The following is a 20,057-nucleotide window of genomic DNA, read 5'->3' as shown; positions in this document are numbered from 1 at the left end:
GAATTTCCTTTTTTGATACTACATATTCCTCAAATAAATATTGGATGTTCACATCCAATTCTTTTAATGTCATTTTCTTTTCCTTCTAAAAGACAAGGAAATTCAATTGCGTTTAGTCTTTTGTCAAAGTATTCGACAAACATTCATAGTCTTTTTATTGTATTTCATCGAACTCTTTAAACGGTCAAGAGCTTTTGTGAACACATACATACGAATTTTAATAAACAAAAGAGTATTTTTCTTATAAAAATATTTATTGTAAATATGTATAATTAAAATTAAAAAAAAAATGATGAAGACGAATACGAATACATTTCCTACAAATAATTAAAATAGTCATGAGATTAAGATAAAAAATAGACAACACAGACGTCAACAATAAAAATATCACAAAAATAATACAATACAAATCATTCTACAGAGACGGTTTGTGACATAACTTGCACGATGAGTTTCCTCTTGTGATCGTATGAAAAATTGTTGATCTTAAACAGCCGACTGTCATAGAACGGTTTCAGATCGGTAACGTTGATCTGCCGAGCCCTGTCCAAGAGATCCCTTTCGGAAACCTCGACGGTAGACTGACTGGATCCGTGCAAACCCCTCATGTAAGCCAACTGATCCAGCGTCAGCTGTCTAAGAATGTAGTACAACAGTTCGCTATTGTCCTTGCGGTACGACAGGAACTTTTGGAACGACTGCAACAATTCAAAACGTTAGTATATATGTACATACTTACACAATATTAACTCACGGATATGAGGATTTAGAAGATGCTTACGTTTCGCATAGATCGCATGACGCTGTACTTCTGGGTCTCGACAAAGCTCTCGACCATCATGCGTATCGCCATGTTGACGTCATCGTCGCTCACTGAAGACCGCAGTTGCATTCTGGCATGTGCTTCAGTCATACGGATGACTGATTCCATGTGCCGGATCGTTATTGGCAAACTTCCCGTCGCCAGAGACTCCTGACGGAGCTGACTGTACATCTGCGCCACTTTGTCTTGATCCATGTTCTGAAAGTAAGGAAGGTAATCAACGGTAAAAAGCAGCATTAAGACAAATAGTACCACACTTCTGCAGAATGCTTTCACAAATGCCAGCACTAGTATAGCTATACATATATGTATGTTACAGTCGAAGTGTGTTTTCAATTGTAATATATTCCAACTGGCGTTTAAACGTTTGCCCGCAGCCGTCTTCTATGGAAGCTTTGGGCGACAAGTCTGTAGCGCGACTGTCTTCCATAGAATTTCTGAACTTTGCACGGGATTTTGAGGCTTATATGCGCCTATTTCAACTGTTTTAAGGTTCAAAATTGGTTGAATATATTACTGAGTTGAATGCCATCTATTAAATTTGCTTAAAATGAATATATACCAGTCAAAAATTAGTTTTTTGTGGAACCATACTGAAACCTCGTTTATGTGACGTCATGTCTTCATACAATTATGAAGAATGATTATTTGACAATTAATCCAAAACTACGAGATATACAGTCGTATGACAACGAATTACTAACACCCGCGTATTTACCCTATTTTGTGTACCTGCGCCGTCTTAAGTAACATTTTGGGTTGGTTTTTTTTGTAGACCATTCATTGTATCCTATTCTATGTATTTAGAGAAGGATAGGATGAGTAGTGTTTATACAAATAGTTTAAAAACCGAACAAGTGCAAATACACAGTTTGGCTTTGAAATTCGTTTGGTGTAGACGTGTGCTTTCACTGGGAGAAAAGTTAGTTTTGAAGAGATTTTTGCTTTCCTGTATATTATCGATATCATTGAAGTAAGTTAAAGTGTTTAAATTTTTTATATGTGACTTAATTATTTGTTTAAATTGCTTGTGAAAAAACCCCCTTTCCTTTTTAGATGGGAAGAAATAAAGATTTATCTATGGAGAAAATCTCCAATATTTCCACATTATTAAATACTGGGAAGTATTCTATACGATATATTGCTAAAGATCAGGGGGTTAGCGTTTTCAGTGTGCATAAAATTAGCACCCAACTAAAAAGAGGTGAAAATCCTACGGTCACCAAGCGTAAGAATTGTTGTGGCACTCGAAAATACGGTCCTCGAGTCGATCGATATATTATAAATACTGTTGAGAAGGATCGGTTTGCCACAAATAAAAAAATCCAGACGAATTTACGGGAGCGGAACCGAAATATCGACTCGGACAATACAACGCCGTGTCGCAGACGCGGAGATGGCAGGCAGGCAGCTAGCTAAAAAAACGCTTTTGACGCCAAAAATGAAGAAAGCCAGGCTCAATTTGGCTAATGAGCATCGCCACTTCACCCTCGACGATTGGAAAGGGGTAATTTAATTGAAATTAAATTATTTGTTTAATATTTTTTGAATGAATCGAATTAATCGATGTTTTTAACATTTTTAAGGTTCACTTCTCTGACGAGTCGTCAATTCAATTGATGACACCGACTCACCAATACGTACGTAGGCGAGTCGGCAAGCGGTATAATGAGTCCTGTGTCATAAAAAATGTGAAACACCCGCTTTCACTCATGATTTGGGGCTCAATTAGTGCGGAAGGTCGGGGGCCATTGTATTTTGTAGAAGGGATGATGAATGCTTCGCAATATATAACGGTATTGCGATACACCCTATTGCACTCTATACAAAACAAAATTGACAAAAAGGATCGCCTGCACTTAATGCAATATTATTGCACCCTGCCACAAAGTCAAAATTGTGAAAAAAATCATGTCCGACCACAATTTACCGCTCCTTCACTGGCCCGGTAATTCTCCCGATCTAAATCCTATAGAAAATGTCTGGCATACCCTTAAAATGAAATTAAATAAGCTCCAATGTACCAATAAAAATATCCTAAAACAAAACATAATTTCTGTGTGGCAGGGAGATCCTGAGATAAAGTCAACCATTGCGTCTTGTATCGAGAGTATGCCCAAAAGAATAGCATCGTGTCTCCGAAATAAGGGTGGACATACAAAATATTAATAATATTTATATATGTTGTATTAATATTGTAAATAAACTATGTATAATCATTATAAACACATCTTTGTTTTAATTTTACGAACCTACTCTTCAATATATAGCTCTAAACATAGAATTTGCAAAATCCGCATGGTGTTAGTAATTCGCTGTCATGGGACTGTATTATGTATTTTATTGTTTAAAATAATACTTTATGTGTTAATTAACATGTCTGGTTACTTGAGTAAATATTAAAATCTGTATTTAAGGTCGAAAACTCGATTGCCAAATTCGCGAAAAAGGTGCCGCGTACAGGGCTTGTTCGCTATATTTATTGCCGCGGGCAAAGGCTTAAGGTCATTCATATTCGAATACAATTCAACTAGTATATTATATCTCAACAAACGCAAATACGCTTTCAACAATGTGCGCCTGTTGTAATATAACAGTTGAGTTTTGACGGCTCTGATGTTTTTACGAATGCTTTACAATTTAATAATGCGTTAATATTTGCTGGTTACTACGAATAAAGGTAATGAGTATCGTATTATGATAACTAAGAATGTGTTCAAAACAAAAATGTGACTTTCTGACTCAATTTACTAGTCGAATGACATTTTCACGAAAACCGAACCTCTCCATCTAACCTGGTACCAACCTATAATTGAACTGTATTTTCAGTTGTAATATATTTTGACCAGAATCAGCTCACGTGGGTTAGACGGAATATATCCCAACTAGTCAACATATATTACAGCTGAAAATACACTTCAACTATAACGGTAGTTGGTACCAGGTTAGATGGTATATATTCCAACTAGTCAAAATATATTACAACTGGAAGATACACTTCAACTTGTTACATATAAAACACGGCGAATGGATTATTCCCCACAATACGATTGCTCACACTAGTTATTGCCTGTGGGTTTTTTTTATCAATTACGTGTTTTTGTAAGAGGGATCCTTGGGAGCAATACTTGTGTGAACAATCTTCTTGTGAGGAATAATTACCAATAAAAAAATGATATACAAACTCGTAGTTGCGGCCGGATGTTTTCCCTAGCGTATACAATATACTTTTTGAGAAGATCTTGCGGAATGTCGAAGTCAGGATCCCTCATATTTTCTTCAATCTCAGGCGCGTCCTGTTTATGCGTTGGATGATGGCGAATATGTGAACCGACTACGAACCTTCAAAGATAATTCAATTCGAATAAAACTATAATATAATACAAGTAAAAAAAAAAAAAAAAAAAAAACAGAACAAACAACCCACTTGGCCAAATGCTGATCTTGCATAGGATCGGCTTCGTCTCTGACCACACACAATATATCAAACCTAGACAAGATTGGCTCGGACAAGTTCACGTTTTCAGAGAACGTCATGCTGGCATCGTATCGGCCACCGATCGGATTAGAAGCAGCAATGATGGAACACCTGCGAACGGAGACACCGTGAATACAATGCATTCGTTTAAAACCGTACACATACATAATTCGTTCGACTCACCTAGCTTGCAATGATGTGACTATTCCGGCTTTTGATATCGAAATAGACTGTTGTTCCATGGCTTCGTGGATCGACGTCCTGTCTTGATCGTTCATTTTGTCGAACTCATCGATGAGACAAACTCCTCGATCGGCCAATACCAACGCACCCGCTTCCAAAGTCCATTCCCTGAAGTTGGAATCAATTCATAAGCAATGTAATTCATATTTACATTCACATTACAGTCGAGGTTATGTCAAAGTTACCTTGAAGAAGGGTTACGGCGTACATAGGCTGTTAAACCGACAGCACTGGCTCCTTGGCCGGTTGTAAAGACGGCTCTCGGTGCAATTTTTTCAGCATACTTTAGAAATTGGGACTTGGCCGTACCCGGATCGCCGCAGATCAGCACATTGATGTCTCCGCGTATTTTATGTTTCTCGCCTGTTGAAATAAATTAAAATTGAACTTGAAAATGTTTCATAGCATTCCAAGTTATATAATAATAATAACTTTTTATTTCAAACAATAGGGAGAATAGTGCAAATACCCATCGAACATATTAATATTATATACATATATATACGTAGATAATACAAATGAATGATTCTAAAAACGGTTTCGGTACAAAAGAAGCATTATTTAAGACGCAGCGATGTCTGGATATGAACGTCGATGTATATGCCTGTTTCATAAGACTACGAAAAGGCATTTGATAATTTGTGACATATTAAACTAATTGAAATACTATCGCAGATAGGGTTAGACAAAAGAGATATTCGGCTAATTGGTAATTTCTACTGGAATCAGACGGCCGTAGTACGCGTCGAACGTGATACAACAGAGAGCGTAAGAATGATGAAGGGAGTTCGGCAAGGATGTGTGCTATCACCGCTACTGTTTAATTTATATTCAGAAAATATTATTGCTGAAGCCTTGGAAGAGATAGATTCCGGAATTACAATAAATGGCACAGTAATTAATAATATTCGGTACGCGAATGATACAGTACTACTGACCACGAACTTCAACGACTTACAGGCAACACTGGACGCAGTTGTTGTGCATAGCTCTAGGGCGGGGTTGAAGCTGAATACAAAAAAGACCAAATGGATGATATTCAGCAAGACGGCGCACAATACGGTCAGCTCTCATTTACAGATCAATAACAGCGTGGTGGAGAGAGTGGATGGTTTTAGATATCTTGGGTGCTATCTGGGTGAAACGTGTGAAAGTGGAAAGGAAATTCGCGTTAGAGTGGAGCAAGCAAGAGATACATTCTTGAAATTGAAAAAAGTCCTAACCACACGTGATCTCAGTATAGCACTCCGACTGAGACTTCTACGATGCTACGTTTTCAGCATCCTTCTGTATGGGACAGAAGCATGGACCCTGACGGATGCCGCATGCAAGAAACTAGAGGCATTTGAGATGTGGACACACAGAAGGATGCTGAGAATCTCATGGATGGCGCGTCGTACCAATGCCGAGGTGCTTGCCCTGATGGGAAAACATGTCGAAGTGCTCAAAAGTGTGAAAAGGCGTAAATTGGAGTACTTCGGACATGTGATGCGGAACGAAAAATACGATCTCCTGCGCCTAATAATGCAGGGGAAAATCGTAGGCCAACGTAGTCGGGGAGGTGGAAAACATCATGGCTAAAGAATCTTCGGCAGTGGTACGGCCTCAGCACCCGAGCAGCAATGGACAAAATAAGAATGGGACATCTAGTTGCCGACGTTCTAGGAGGACATGGCACATGTAGAAGAAGAAATGAATGATAAAATAAATAAATTATATATATAATGATGCTGTTCTGTGTGGATAGCGTGTAATGCTTTCAACTGAGCGGTCACGCATTCATTCCCTGGCCTGATGTTGCTGGCCACACCTTGGTATGTGAATCCAGAGCGATCTATTATGTATTTTATTGTTTAAAATAATACTTTATGTGTTAATTAACATATCTGGTTACTTGAGTAAATATTAAAATCTGTATTTAAGGTCGAAAACTCGATTGCCAAATTCGCGAAAAAGGTGCCGCCGTGTACAGGGCTTGTTCGCTATATTTATTGCCACGGGCAAAGGGTTAATAGTAAAATATGTATATTTACCTGGATTTTTACTTTCTCCGCCGAACAGAGCTAGCGCTAGAGCTCTTTTAATAAAATCATGGCCATATATAGAAGGCGCCATACTAGCAACTATTCTATCGACGATCCTCGGATCTTTAGAAAGTTTAACAATGACTGCTTTATCCTCATCGGTGAGTGACTCTACAATCTGCTTGCAATCTTTCACTATTATATTGTTGACTATGATTACGGTAGAAAACACGGGAAAGCCCTGAAATATTATTTTCATTATAAACAAATATAACACAAAACTATGCACACTCCAGTACGGAAACATACTTGATCGGTATTAAGCGAGCCATCATAATTATTTGTATAAATTCCGACAATTTCAACCTCATCTCCAGGCTTACAACGATCGCACAGATCGGCTAATAGTATACAATCTTTGCTACGTGGAATTCGACCGGCTGGAATACGACCTGGAGACTCTTGAAGTGTAACTTTTTGATAGTTCCTGTATACAGTTTGTTCCATATTAACCTAAAAAAAAAACAACAACATATTGAATTATATATATTGAAAATTAATATAATATATTATATACAAATGTATCTAAACATGCCATGAAAGGTCCGGTGCTTTGACATTCAGGGCATGATCCAGGTTTGACTTCAGAGTTCTGCGATTGGACAAAAGGTCCTAGGATGTAGCCGCACTTGTTACAATCGTATTTGATGACGGACAATTGAGGCAGTACTCCTGTCGTGGATGTGATGACTCCGACCGTCCTCACGAGATGATTCAAATGCAACTTTCTGAAGGATCGCAGCTCATCCAGCAGCGGTACTTCTGATATTCTGACGTGAATCTCAGATGTGACTCTGTCGTAACTCGGGAACATCTGCATGACGATGCCCTTGGCTACCTCGTCGAATATCTCCAGCATCTGGAGGGGAACTTCGGCGAGGAAGTACGTCAGGACGTATTCTTTAGAGCAGAGGACACGGAATTCAACTTGAAACGATGCTTGATTGTGTTCGCACATTCTGCGGATTCGCTCTTTGAATACGTAGTTTCCTTTCTGATCTACGTAGGTTCTCAAGAAGTTCTTAAACCTATGAAATATTCGATTGTAATCGATGCATTTCAATATTAAAATATAATTATATATTAAGTAAAAGCAACCTATTGACAATTTCAGTTCTTGGGCCTAACATGGATACCCATTCTTTTAATGAATGCCCTTTCGTGTCTTCAAGATTATCAATACTTTCTACGACATCTTCACTGACGCTGTCGATTCCGGCAGCAGATTTCTCAGCTAGACGTCTACGCTTTGCTCGTCTATCACCAGCTGTACTTTCATCGTCGGATTCATCTTAAAATACAAATAAAATTTAATTTAATTATAATAATAACTTTTTTATTCCAGACAATACGGAGAATAGTTCAATCCCCATCTTCCATATAAATAATAAATTAAGTTATCAATTTAATGTCTATTTAAGCCGGTTGGAGGATTAGTTCCATCCACCAAACATACAGTGAAGAGTGCACGGTAGCAGTATGAAGTTTTATAAATATATTTTGATAATGATCAATGTCTTGAAACATTCATACAAATCAATAACAATGATGAAAATATATTGAAAATATTAAAATTTAGTTTTGAAGATGTATGTAGACAGTGAATTTTGTAGATTCTATGGAAGTTGTGTGTTTGTATGGAAATAAATAATATTACAAATATTCAACATACCATAGAGAAGATCTCTATCGTCTCTATGCAGCAATCCAGCTTCGCGATCACGTCTCCTCATTTCTCTCTCGGCTTCACGTCGTCCGTCGACGGAAAGCTCATCATAATCTACTTCGTCGTCCAAATTCTCCGCATCGTACCGATCTAGTGCTGGCATTGGTCGGTAATCACTACAAATACACAATTAAAATAACAATAAAAAAAAAATACAACCATGCACTGTGCAATTGATGGGTATCATCTGTCATACTTTTCCATGTTATCTCCGAAGAGTTCCTCTCCTTCTTCCTCTTCCTGTTCCTGCATTGAGATTTCGCCCAAGAGGGCGCCCTCATCCTCGAACATGTCCAAGTCTCGAGCTGGAGATGTGGCTTGGTCGCCGACATCCCGATCGCTCGGCGTGTCAGGTATTGGAGAACTCTGATGGTGGAAGTAAAAATTCAATTATATGCAATTCGGTCAGTTAGTAATACGTGATGGATAAGAATTAAATGTAAATAATAAACATATAAAGTGAATAATTTTAGGATCTCACCATGCTGTGTGATGAAGGTCGCGTCTACAACTGTCTAATATTGGCGCGTAAACTAAACGGCTATCGAGTGCAATTCTTTACGGCCGGTTGATCTTTTTTATTTTAATAATAATATAACACATTTTACTAGAACTACATACATATATTGATTGCAATATGATTAAAATTATTAGAATATTATGAAAATATTTTTTATTTTATTGAAGTATCTGGTTAAAGAAAAAGTACCAACTAAAAAAATATATAATAAAATATGCTCAAAGTCATTGATGTATAATACACATAGATGGGCCCTGACGTGTGATTTTGGTCGGAGATCTTGTCTTCACTAACTGAGGGGTGCGGGGGGTTTAACTAGCGGGGAAGTTGGGAAAAAAATGGTTTTTTTCCCTACGACGCAGCGGTACCTACTGTGCATGCGCCATGTATTTTGCATGCGCCAAAAGGGAGACCAGTATAAGACCAGTAAGGGCGGATCTAGTGTATTATACATCTGTAGGAATCTCGTCATCGTCATCGTCATCGAAACATTCGAGAATATTCCGCAACAACAAACTACATCGAGCGGAACGAAACCCAGACGACATACACCTGCAGTCATTATATTAAACTCAGGCGGAACGGCGCCAAATCCAACTCAAGCGGAACGATGCCAAAATCCTTCGAGAATGATCCACCCTTCACACTCGAGCGGAACGAAACCCAGACGACATACACCTGCAGTCATTATATTAAACTCAAGCGGAACGCCCCTACCAGTCGAGTGGAACCAAAACGGTCGAAACACGCCGCCACCATTAAAATACATCGAGCGGAACGGCGCCAATCGTTCCAGAAAATTCTACCCCTCGACAAAAGAACATTCCTCTCTTACGCATCAACAAACCACCACCATCGATCAGGTGATTCCAGAAACACTATAAAAGGAGGTACAACCCAAACAACACCAGTCGACCCACAGCAGCAAGCGTCGACATACAGCTCCTGACCAGCCACCACTACACTACGCGGACTTGGAAGATCAACCAGCCGGACGAGCCAGCAACACACTGCCGTATCCAGAGACCTTCCGAACATAGCCGAACACCGAGCCAGCAACACACTGCCGCATCCAGAGACCTTCTGAACATAGCTGAATGCCGAGCCAGCGACACTCTACCATATCCAGAGACCGCTGAACGACATACTTTTGCCCACAAATATAATACCTTTGTACAACCATAGGCAAACAATAAAACTTTATAAAACTAGCACAACAGTGTTTCGTTAGGCCGGGATACGGTCAACACTTACCACCCCCACCTACACATCAATGCTTAAAGTTTAATATATTTATCTACGATTTCGTCATACTTCCATTATTGATAAATGGCTTTAATAAAAACACAAAATTACAAAGTACATATAATATTGTAGGGATATAGCTCGACTTGTACCATACGAAACTAGCTCGATGATATCACCTATTTCCCTCATCGAACTTAATCTGTACAAATTACATCATCACGTCCTGTTCTCGTACACGAAAGTCAGCCGTGCCCGAAATACTTCGTCCAGCGTACCCATAAAGGCGATTCGACTCGCTACAGATAAGCAATCACGAGCACACGGGAAATCCCAAGGAGCTACGCAACTACGCATCAAACATAGAACACAAAGGAAGACCTCGACCCCGTCGGAATCTTCCAGAACGTGATCTCACCAGCCCAGCTACACATTGCTCAAGCAACACCTTTATAAACCAGCGCATCGTCCCCAGATGCCACTGAGCTTCATGAACTCGGGCTGGCTCGTTCCAGCAAATCCCCTACCTACTTCGCTGTACATTCAAATACACCTGTATTAATCGAGTAATAAAGATCCTCTTCAAAATTCAACTGAATTTCCATAGGCCGGGAAATGGTCCAAGCCTTTAACCCGCCCTATAATATATTTTATTTTCTTAAGTAAATCTCCTTACAAAATAAATTTAATGAGATTCTTGTGTTTGTGTCGAGGAACGTTTTTTAAAATTCGGTTCAAATGATGCGAGATATTCCCTCAAGTCTGGAATTGCATTCAATCTATTTCTATATTTCTTTTATAAAATGGTATCAATTGCTGGATTTTCAATCATCGACTACGATTAATTAATATAATGTTTATTAATTATTGAAAATATATTTCTATTTATGATTATAAATCATTCATTCTTGCATGTCCGCCATTACTGATTTTTTTTCGTCACCAACTATCAACCGCGTACCACCAAGTGGTACGCGTATCACAGGTTGGGAGCCGCTGGTATAGGAGATCTTCCTCTTCCTTTCTTTCTCTCTACGACACTAATCACAACAAGCTTTTCCAGGCTACTATCGTCTCTTATCGCTACGTGTTCCAAAAACTAGAGAGTGCGTCAAATATATTTTTGAGAGATAATCTTTAATATGCAACTTCTTCAAAATTAAAATATTTTTCCGATGGATTCTCGACATTTGTCTCCAAACCAACATTTCATATCCACAAAAGCTTCAATTTTCTTTCTTTAGGCTGCCTATAAATGGCTGCCTTCATGATGTAATGGAATAGAAAGACTTTTAAAAAATGCCTGTTCAATAGGGAGCCCTGGGGCGAGCGTATATATAACTGGTCACACCCTAAAATCGGTCAATCAGTTTTCTCGTGACTGATTTTAGGGTGTGACCAGTTTTCTCGTGACCAGTTTTAGTGTGACGGGTGATCACGTGTGACCGATCTAGCGCGACCGGTTGTCCTGTGACTGGTTTACTTATGACTAGTAGTCCGTTTACCATATATAAGCAGTGGATATTAACAACCTGACCCGAGTCTTTTGTCGAACGTCTACCTGACTGTTTTCTGGTTTAAAAAATATTACTTTTTTTTATATGTATCATATACAGCGAATTCGATTTTAATCTGTTAACTGATTTCACAATCTATTACACTCGTCAATGCGCATTATTTACGGTTCGGTGATTATTCCGTTTACGGTTCGGTAATTATTCCGCAAAAAGCGATCTCGCACACGTCACTAAAATCTCGATCACGGAACACATCTGGCACCCAAAAACTCCATCAATCGACATATTGTACTAACGAGAACTCGAGTGCACGATATTCCGTATTCGCAATTTTAGTGACGTGCGCGAGATCATTTTTTGCTCAATAATACATTTACCATTTTAAACGGTGCTATATAAAACATTGAACAATGTCTACCTGTTTTTCTGTCATGCGTGGATACAATAACTTCACACCATCAAAAGCGTGAAGTATGAAGTTATTGTCACGGACAAAATAATATGTTAATATTGTGGGAACAATGTGACTTGTTTGTACCTGTGTATTGGCACGTTTCAAGCATTCAAATACTTGATGGGCTCCACGTCACTTTCTCCCCTCTTGTCGAAGGAAGTAGTCGTGTTTCAACGAGTTAAATACTACATAGTATCTACATATATATTTTCTGTGAGTAGTCTGTGTATTTGTTCGAACACGACACGCTGCTATCTGTCGTTATCGTATTCAAATAATCAATGTAAATATTAAAAAGTGTTATCTTAAATCACTTGTAGACCCGGGCGTGGTCCGCGCCATTGCAACCAAGATAATGTTACATCGACAAAAGAGAATTTGCTGCTCGGTAGGTGGTCGTGATGTGACGCGCTTAAACCAAAATGTTCACAAATCGATAGAGTCCTGTTGGAGGATGGAGGGTCGCCCACTCGTATGTATATTATTATTTCAATAAATAAACATTGTATATTAAATTAGTCGCATTCAATTCACGCTCATTTGGAAATGAATCTATGTAGTTCCATTTTGTATTTCGTATGACCTTTCTGATTCGATTCCTCTTGGGATGTACACATTCCGTGAATTCCTTGCATTACATTTAAGACTAGTGATTGGCGCCGTCTACACACACGATATCTACTAAAGATATTTGCAATATTTTCCATATCCGGTTCCTAAATAGTAACCACAGGTTGCAATTTTGGAACTGGATATGGAAATATCGTGTGTATGGACGGCGCCAATGGATCATTTTAGATTTTAATTTATGTAAATATATGTATGTAACGTTATGTAATTTGTTTCTTATTTTGATTGCTTTGACTATTATTTGTCGAATATCGAAAGGTTTCACAGTCTAATTAGTCGAATTAGCTCTCAACTAATACTCATATTATATGTATGTTTATTCTAAAAAATAAAGCCATTCAGTCATATTTAATGTGACCATTTATTTTTGTCCTCAAAACGGGACATCTACCAATTTTTATGTGTATTCAAGAAAACGCGTATTTTTTTATAGTTTTTATTTATTAATAAAAAGAACAGGAATGTTGATGAAGAAAAGAAAATTAACAGGAATGAATAATATAAATATAAAAAAATTATGTTGTTTTATATTTTTCTGATGAACAAATTTTCTTAAGTATTACTGGGTTTGCTTTTAAATAAGAATGAAATTCTTGGCAGGATTTCTTAAAATTGATTTTAATTAACAACATCGTTTTAAGAATTGCGATTTGAAATTGCGTTCATCTGTGAAAAGACTCTTTCTACGGGTGCATTAGTTCCGAGCAGGCATAAAATGTATTCAATAATTATACGATATATACATATATATAATAATTCAATAAATATACTCTCCTTTTGAAAACGGGACATTTCGACGTCCCGAAGCTGTGCTTGGGGACAACGGGACAGGCTACCTAAAAACGGGACGGTCCCGTTCAAAACGGGACGTACGGTCACTTTAGTCATATTACAACATTCACGTGAAATTCAAATCAAATTTCCGTTAATTTGATTCCAGTAACATGTAACAATTCATGTGGCGTTTGCGTCCGAGATGTAACAATTCATTGTATCGGAACACCTCTTGTAACAATTATTTCATTTGATCAAATTTATAATTTCCTATCAGTTGTTATTTATAATAAAATGGATTTTTCATTGGATTTTTTATGTAAAATTCCAGAGAAATAAAATTTCATAAAAATGACGGTCGAAGTGGACTTCGCCGATAAGCCGTCCCTAATAATACCAAAAAAACGATCCGGCGGAAAGAAAACCGGAGCCATATCTAGTCATGTCGATCACATAATAGTAGTACAGGTATTTTTATTTAAAAAAACACACAAAAAACCGACATTTTATGCTAAACTATAACACACATTGATTTCAGGGCTCTTCGAATATGACATCGGCGAAAATGTACACACTGGCAGAAGCGAGCGGAGTGCTCGAACATCACAAATCCAACGGCAACGGCATATCCAAAATGAACGGCTTCAAAAATCACACACTGATGGACCTACCGATAATACCAGACGACGAGGAAAAGTGCGAACTCTCACCGGTGAAGACGGACAACGTCCAAAAGTACACACCGAACGACCGACCGCAGACGCTGACCAAGAACGGATACCACCAATTCAACTCGAACCTGAACAGCAGTCGCGAAATAGTCGACCTGTCTCCGATATACGAAAACTCAAGCGACGCATGCTCCAGTCACGACGACGTTAGAAGTTCAAATAATGATATAGTGGCGCAGCGGAATTGCGTAGTCGTCGTCGAAGACGTCAACGATGCAACTTCCTTAACTCCCAATAGCTTATCGGAAGCCAGCCTCGAAATGGGACACCTATCCGATTGTCCATTTTCGAAACACAGCATTAAAAAGACTAAAAAGCGCGTTAATATAGTATCGGAGAGCGTGGACGAGACCGAGATAGATACATCCGGTTTGAAGTGCGACTCGGAAACATCAGGATCTCCGGACAAGTCTATAGTGAGCAACATAGCCGACGGGTATCTGACGCTCAACGGCACGATCAAGCGGGGCAAAAAGAAGGGTCAGAGTGTCGACGTAACCCTGAACATGTCTCGCGAGGAGTTGGAAGTCTTAGAAGCGAACATAGTCGCCAAGCAGATGAGCTCGACGCAAAGCTTCAAATGCTCGCTGTTCTCCGGAGTGCACGTTTTGGTGTGGTCACTGTTGTGCATGCCGATCGTGATCGTCCTCTCTGGAGTATACTCGTTTTATATCGGCACTCTGACTTGGTATAATATATTCACGTACGTCAGCGAAGGGAAGCGCGTCTTCGTTAGGGTTTTCGCGTCTCCGTTTGTAATACTTTTGTATCCTTTTTTGATATTGACGTTTACTGTAGGCTTGGGGGTGTATGCCGGGTTCGTCCAGCTGACATATTGCGGCTCAACGTGGTGGAAGGAGGTATGCGATTTCGAGAAGGGGTTCTACGGATGGTTGTGCGGACTGTTGCGTCTGTCCGATTGCAGTCCGTACGAGGTGGTCATTTTGACCGATTTGAAAGTAGTTGAAAACACCGACATGCGGGGACACTCGTCGACCGAAGATATATCTATTTAAATTTTTCGAATTTTTTTACACAATCGTACATGCATACATATGACGTATTTTATTTATTTATGTATATTATTGAAATAGCTTGTTTTTTACTGTTGCCGTTTGTTACAATGTGCATACTTTATCAAAGCTCAGTATGGTTCGATTTAGTGACTTCATTCTGTATAGCAATATTGTTCAATACTCTGTAACTGAAAGGATATACATATGTATTCAAATCCCAAGACTTTTCATGGACACTGGAATGTGTACAATGTGTTCTCATAACACTTGTGAGTATGTGAGCAGCTCTAAACAGTGCCTCGGCTGTTCTAATCCCTGTCCAATCTCGTATGATCCGGAGTCAGGAGATCTACTATTTCGATTATTGTCACAAAAACAATTTGTTTAACATGTGTACTCGCTGCAAGTACGTCAACATATGTTGGTTTGGTTTTTCTTTGGCCGCTTCGGTCATATAATTGCAGCTTCTCGGTTATGTTGCTATTAAAAATATCTTTTCTGGTTTCTGCCTGTATTTTGTAGCACAAGTAATCTGCTATAAAAGAGATTTTTGTAAAATTTCTATACGCTTGATATTGTGTTTTATGATGCAGCCCCAAATTTGAATGCCATTAGTGCATATGGGTTTTTAGAATATCTTTGTGAAGTCGCAGTGATATTTGTTTTTTTATACTGTGAGAATTTTCCTAGAAAAGGCACTTTCTTCAATTCTATAATATTTTTATGGGATTCGAGTGCTTTTTTCTTTGCCAATTTGGATGTTTAATGACTCTTAGCATGATTTAATTGCTCCATTTTCACATTTATTTTGAATGTGTCGCTCCTAGGTAGGGCATGTGCAAGTTTTTAGATTAACATTCTTGTTTATTTTTTAACTCAAAATATTAATAAAACAAATCAGCTACAAAATTTAATACAAATTAGCTTACGAAGTAAAGTCCGGTTTTTTTTTCTTGATATGTTTCTTCTTTGATTTTAGCATCTACATATTTTAACTGTCAATTTATCCATTTTATCACCCACAAATTGAATGCTTTCATTTTTTAGGAAATGATCTTTTTTGTTTCGAGATCTTTTAAAAAATTTTGCGCGTCGATTTAGATCGTTAGCTTTCCATCATGGGGTCTTTTTTTTCATTTTTTATAAATATGAAACATCGAAAAGTTTCTCCTGCAGCTCTCTGCAAACTTCTCAAAAGGTCTTAATTCAGAAACCAAGCGTATTGAGGCAAATTTATAATAAAATGACGATGTCCGGTAAATAACTATAATATATATATGTAAGTTGTGTGCCTCATTCGTGAAGATCGTGATAAAGATTACTATATAATGGCGATAATCAAATCTATAAAATAAAACATGATAGTATGTTAGCCTTTTGAACAAGCAGAAATTCATATTTCTTAAAAATCCCACTGTATTTGAGCAGAAGCGGAATCCTAACTACTTCAAATTCTTTCTCAGGCTGATTATTGTATGTAATACTTTCATGCCTTTACTTACTGCATCTTAATTTTATGGATTACATAATGCTTTGGTGAAATATACAGTGTATTGTCACTTGTAATTAAATATGCTGGCTAATGTCTTGTGGTTTTGTGACTGTGTTTTCAAAGTTTATGGATAGTGTCGGCTACTCTTTTTAGCAACTTTCGTTGTTCTTCAGGTGTATCTGCTATCATCAACGTATCATTTGTATTGCATATATTGTTGGCCATACACCATTGATGACTTCATATGGGGTTTTTTCGAATACTCTTTTAAAGTTTCATTTTTATTTGAATATGTTTTTCATTTAAGAATACTTATTTATACATACATATGTGTATAATTCTTCTATTCTAGGCTGTAATGCTTCCTTTTTCCAGTTAGGAACTCTCCCGGAAGTCATTTAATGTCATGGAAGTTGTATCATGTGCTTTGTATGCACTTAACTTGATGTTTGATGATTTTTAAGCACATCACTTCCTACTCCAACATAGATATCGTAAATGTATTTCATTTCGTCTTTGTTTAATTTGGCGTAGCGTTTGGTGGATTGTGTATCATATCCTATGTCGGGTTTGGGCTTAACGTTTTTTGGTTTAAAACTGTGCTTTTTTTATATTGTTCAGCGTATCTAATTAAAACGTCTTTAGTTATTTATTAAAATTTTGCCTTAGTGATATTACAGAGTAGTTCCAAGTCGTCACTATTGCTTATGTATATTATGGGGAGCATTTTTTCCCTTTTGTTCGAAGTCCCAATGAAATTGCTAACTTCGCCACAAATATTATCGCCGATAAATCTCACACGTGGTATATAATAATCGACATCGTTTGGTTTTTTTAATTTTAAAATGCGTGTTGTTATTATGTACTACTAGAAAATCGTATTTGAAGTCGGCAACTGATTTATGTCTACTTTTTCAAGTCCTCGTTTCGTTCGATAATTCTTATTTACTAAATTTAGATTTTTATTTTTAAAAAATCGGAATTTGAAATCAGTATTAACTAGCTTGTGTGTAGGAAATCAATTTTTTCCAACTAACAAGTCGACGTTAGTCAATACGCTTTCTTCATAAAAGCCATACATTTGCTCTAAAATTGTTTTTGTGAATCTTGTCATTCATAGAAAAAATATTTATTTAAATTCCAAGTCGAATCAAGTACAGGTGTTCGTAAAAATTTGGAAAATTCTCAGAATACAACATCGATAAATCTCGAATTATTTTTTCATTATGAAGTTCCCTTCCCGGCATATCCACCGTGAACGTCACTTTAGTGTATAAATTCGATGAATGACACAACACGCTGTCCAATTTGTTGGTTTTGAATTACAAAACCACAAATATTGTTGACTTTCATACCTTCATTAGGCTATGAAAGGAAAACGCACTTGTTTTTTTCTCCTGTTCAGTGTTGATTAACTCCTTCAGAAAGGACATTCAACAAATCTGATGTATATATTTCAACGTTACACGAGTTTACACAGCAATGAATGACACAACTCGCTGTCTAATTTGTTGGTTTTGAATTACAAAACCACAAATATTGTTGACTTTCATACCTTCAATAGGTTATGAAAGGAAAACGCACTCGTTTTTCTCCTGTTCAGTGTTGATTAACTCCTTCAGAAAGGACATTCAACAAATCCGATGTATATATTTCAACGTTACACGAGTTTACACATCAATGAATGACACAACTCGCTGTCTTATTTGTTGGTTTTGAATTACAAAACCACAAATATTGTTGATTTTCATACCTTCAATAGGCTATGAAAGGAAAACGCACTTGTTTTTTTCTCCTGTTCAGTGTTGATTAACTCCTTCAGAAAGGACATTCAACAAATCTGATGTATATATTTCAACGTTACACGAGTTTACACAGCAATGAATGACACAACTCGCTGTCTAATTTGTTGGTTTTGAATTACAAAACCACAAATATTGTTGACTTTCATACCTTCAATAGGTTATGAAAGGAAAACGCACTCGTTTTTCTCCTGTTCAGTGTTGATTAACTCCTTCAGAAAGGACATTCAACAAATCCGATGTATATATTTCAACGTTACACGAGTTTACACATCAATGAATGACACAACTCGCTGTCTTATTTGTTGGTTTTGAATTACAAAACCACAAATGTTGTTGATTTTCATACCTTCAATAGACTATGAAAGGAAAACGCACTTGTTTTTTCGCTCCTGTACAGTGCTGATTAACTCCTTCAGAAAGGACATTCAACAAATTTGATGTATATATTTCAACGTTACACCAGTTAACACATCAATGAATGACACAACTCGCTGTCTAATTTGTTGGTTTTGAATTACAAAACCACAAATATTGTTGACTTTCATACCTTCAATAAACTATGAAAGGAAAACGCACTTGTTTTTCTCCTGTTCAGTGTTGATTAACTCCTTCGGAAAGGACATTCGACAAATCTGTTGAATATACCGTAAACGTCACTCGAGTTTACACATCAATGAATGACATCACGGTGTCTAATTTGTTGGTTTTGAATTACAAAACTACAAATATCAGTGACTTTCATACCTTCAACAGGCTGTGACAGGAAAACGCTCTTGTTTTTCTCCTTTTCAGCGTTGATTTACTCTATCGGAAAGGACATCGAACAAATCGATTCTTCACTATCGTAATAACCTTATAATAATCCTATCAACTCTTGCAAATGCATGTAATCGCTTATAGCGATTCTTATTCCTTTTGACTTTTACTGTGCTTTGGAAATACATTAGTCGAAGTACCTTTTTTATTTCAGTTTTCATTGTTACGTGCAAAGTCATATTTGTGTCCGAATACTGTTTGGTCAATATAGTGGCGTTGATTATTCGAATCATTTTAAAATCTAATTTAAAATGTTCGCACCTGACGTTTTAACGATTTTACCGAGTTTCTGATGAATTTCTAACCACGTCGTAGATGATATTTTTCTTATCGTTTTGCTCAATGCTGAGTGTCGTGGTCATTTCTTGCCGTCTGGGATCTGGTGGACGACGTACATATGTATGCCCCTATTTACTACTGAAATCTGAACAATATTGTTATACATACATGGAAGGTATTGCTAGGCTAATTTTATTTTCAATAAACAAATCACATAAATACTTGAAAATACATTCGTTGTGTTAATATTGCAAATGCATATAAAGTTTTTATATTATACATATCAATGTCAGTTTTGAAATTTTGATTTTTATCTGTATGCGATTATTTCAAGGCAACAAATTGTTTTGGTCAGTTACTAAACACAAAATCGGTCAGTAAGTATTAAACTTATAGTACTAAAATATAAACGGTCTGTAAAAAA

At 37.2% G+C, this 20,057-nt stretch overlaps 2 protein-coding genes across 2 annotated transcripts; one reads left to right on the top strand and one right to left on the bottom strand.

Moving 5' to 3' along the window:
* Nucleotides 1-344: 344 nt before the first annotated feature.
* Mcm2 (DNA replication licensing factor Mcm2) lies at nucleotides 345-8,867 on the bottom strand. Its single transcript, XM_077437800.1, has 13 exons — nucleotides 8,836-8,867; nucleotides 8,551-8,720; nucleotides 8,301-8,470; nucleotides 7,727-7,919; nucleotides 7,164-7,656; nucleotides 6,878-7,081; nucleotides 6,578-6,809; nucleotides 4,730-4,907; nucleotides 4,485-4,652; nucleotides 4,251-4,412; nucleotides 4,009-4,165; nucleotides 782-1,021; nucleotides 345-698 (listed from the first exon to the last, which is right to left on the bottom strand). The coding sequence occupies exons 1-13, from the start codon at nucleotides 8,836-8,838 to the stop codon at nucleotides 411-413; spliced, it is 2,658 nt and encodes an 885-aa protein (XP_077293926.1). The 5' UTR covers nucleotides 8,839-8,867; the 3' UTR covers nucleotides 345-410.
* A 3,584-nt stretch (nucleotides 8,868-12,451) lies between these two features.
* Nucleotides 12,452-17,944, top strand: LOC143917072 (uncharacterized). The gene is made up of 4 exons (XM_077438468.1): nucleotides 12,452-12,562; nucleotides 13,826-13,962; nucleotides 14,033-17,456; nucleotides 17,622-17,944. The coding sequence occupies exons 2-3, from the start codon at nucleotides 13,846-13,848 to the stop codon at nucleotides 15,239-15,241; spliced, it is 1,326 nt and encodes a 441-aa protein (XP_077294594.1). The 5' UTR covers nucleotides 12,452-12,562; nucleotides 13,826-13,845; the 3' UTR covers nucleotides 15,242-17,456; nucleotides 17,622-17,944.
* The last annotated feature ends 2,113 nt before the right edge of the window (nucleotides 17,945-20,057 follow it).

This window comes from Arctopsyche grandis, chromosome 9, assembly GCF_051622035.1.
Source record: "Arctopsyche grandis isolate Sample6627 chromosome 9, ASM5162203v2, whole genome shotgun sequence".
In the NCBI taxonomy this organism is placed as follows: domain Eukaryota; kingdom Metazoa; phylum Arthropoda; class Insecta; order Trichoptera; family Hydropsychidae; genus Arctopsyche; species Arctopsyche grandis.
The sequence above is the reverse complement of the archived record's forward strand: the minus strand, read 5'-3'. Positions and strand labels throughout refer to the sequence as shown.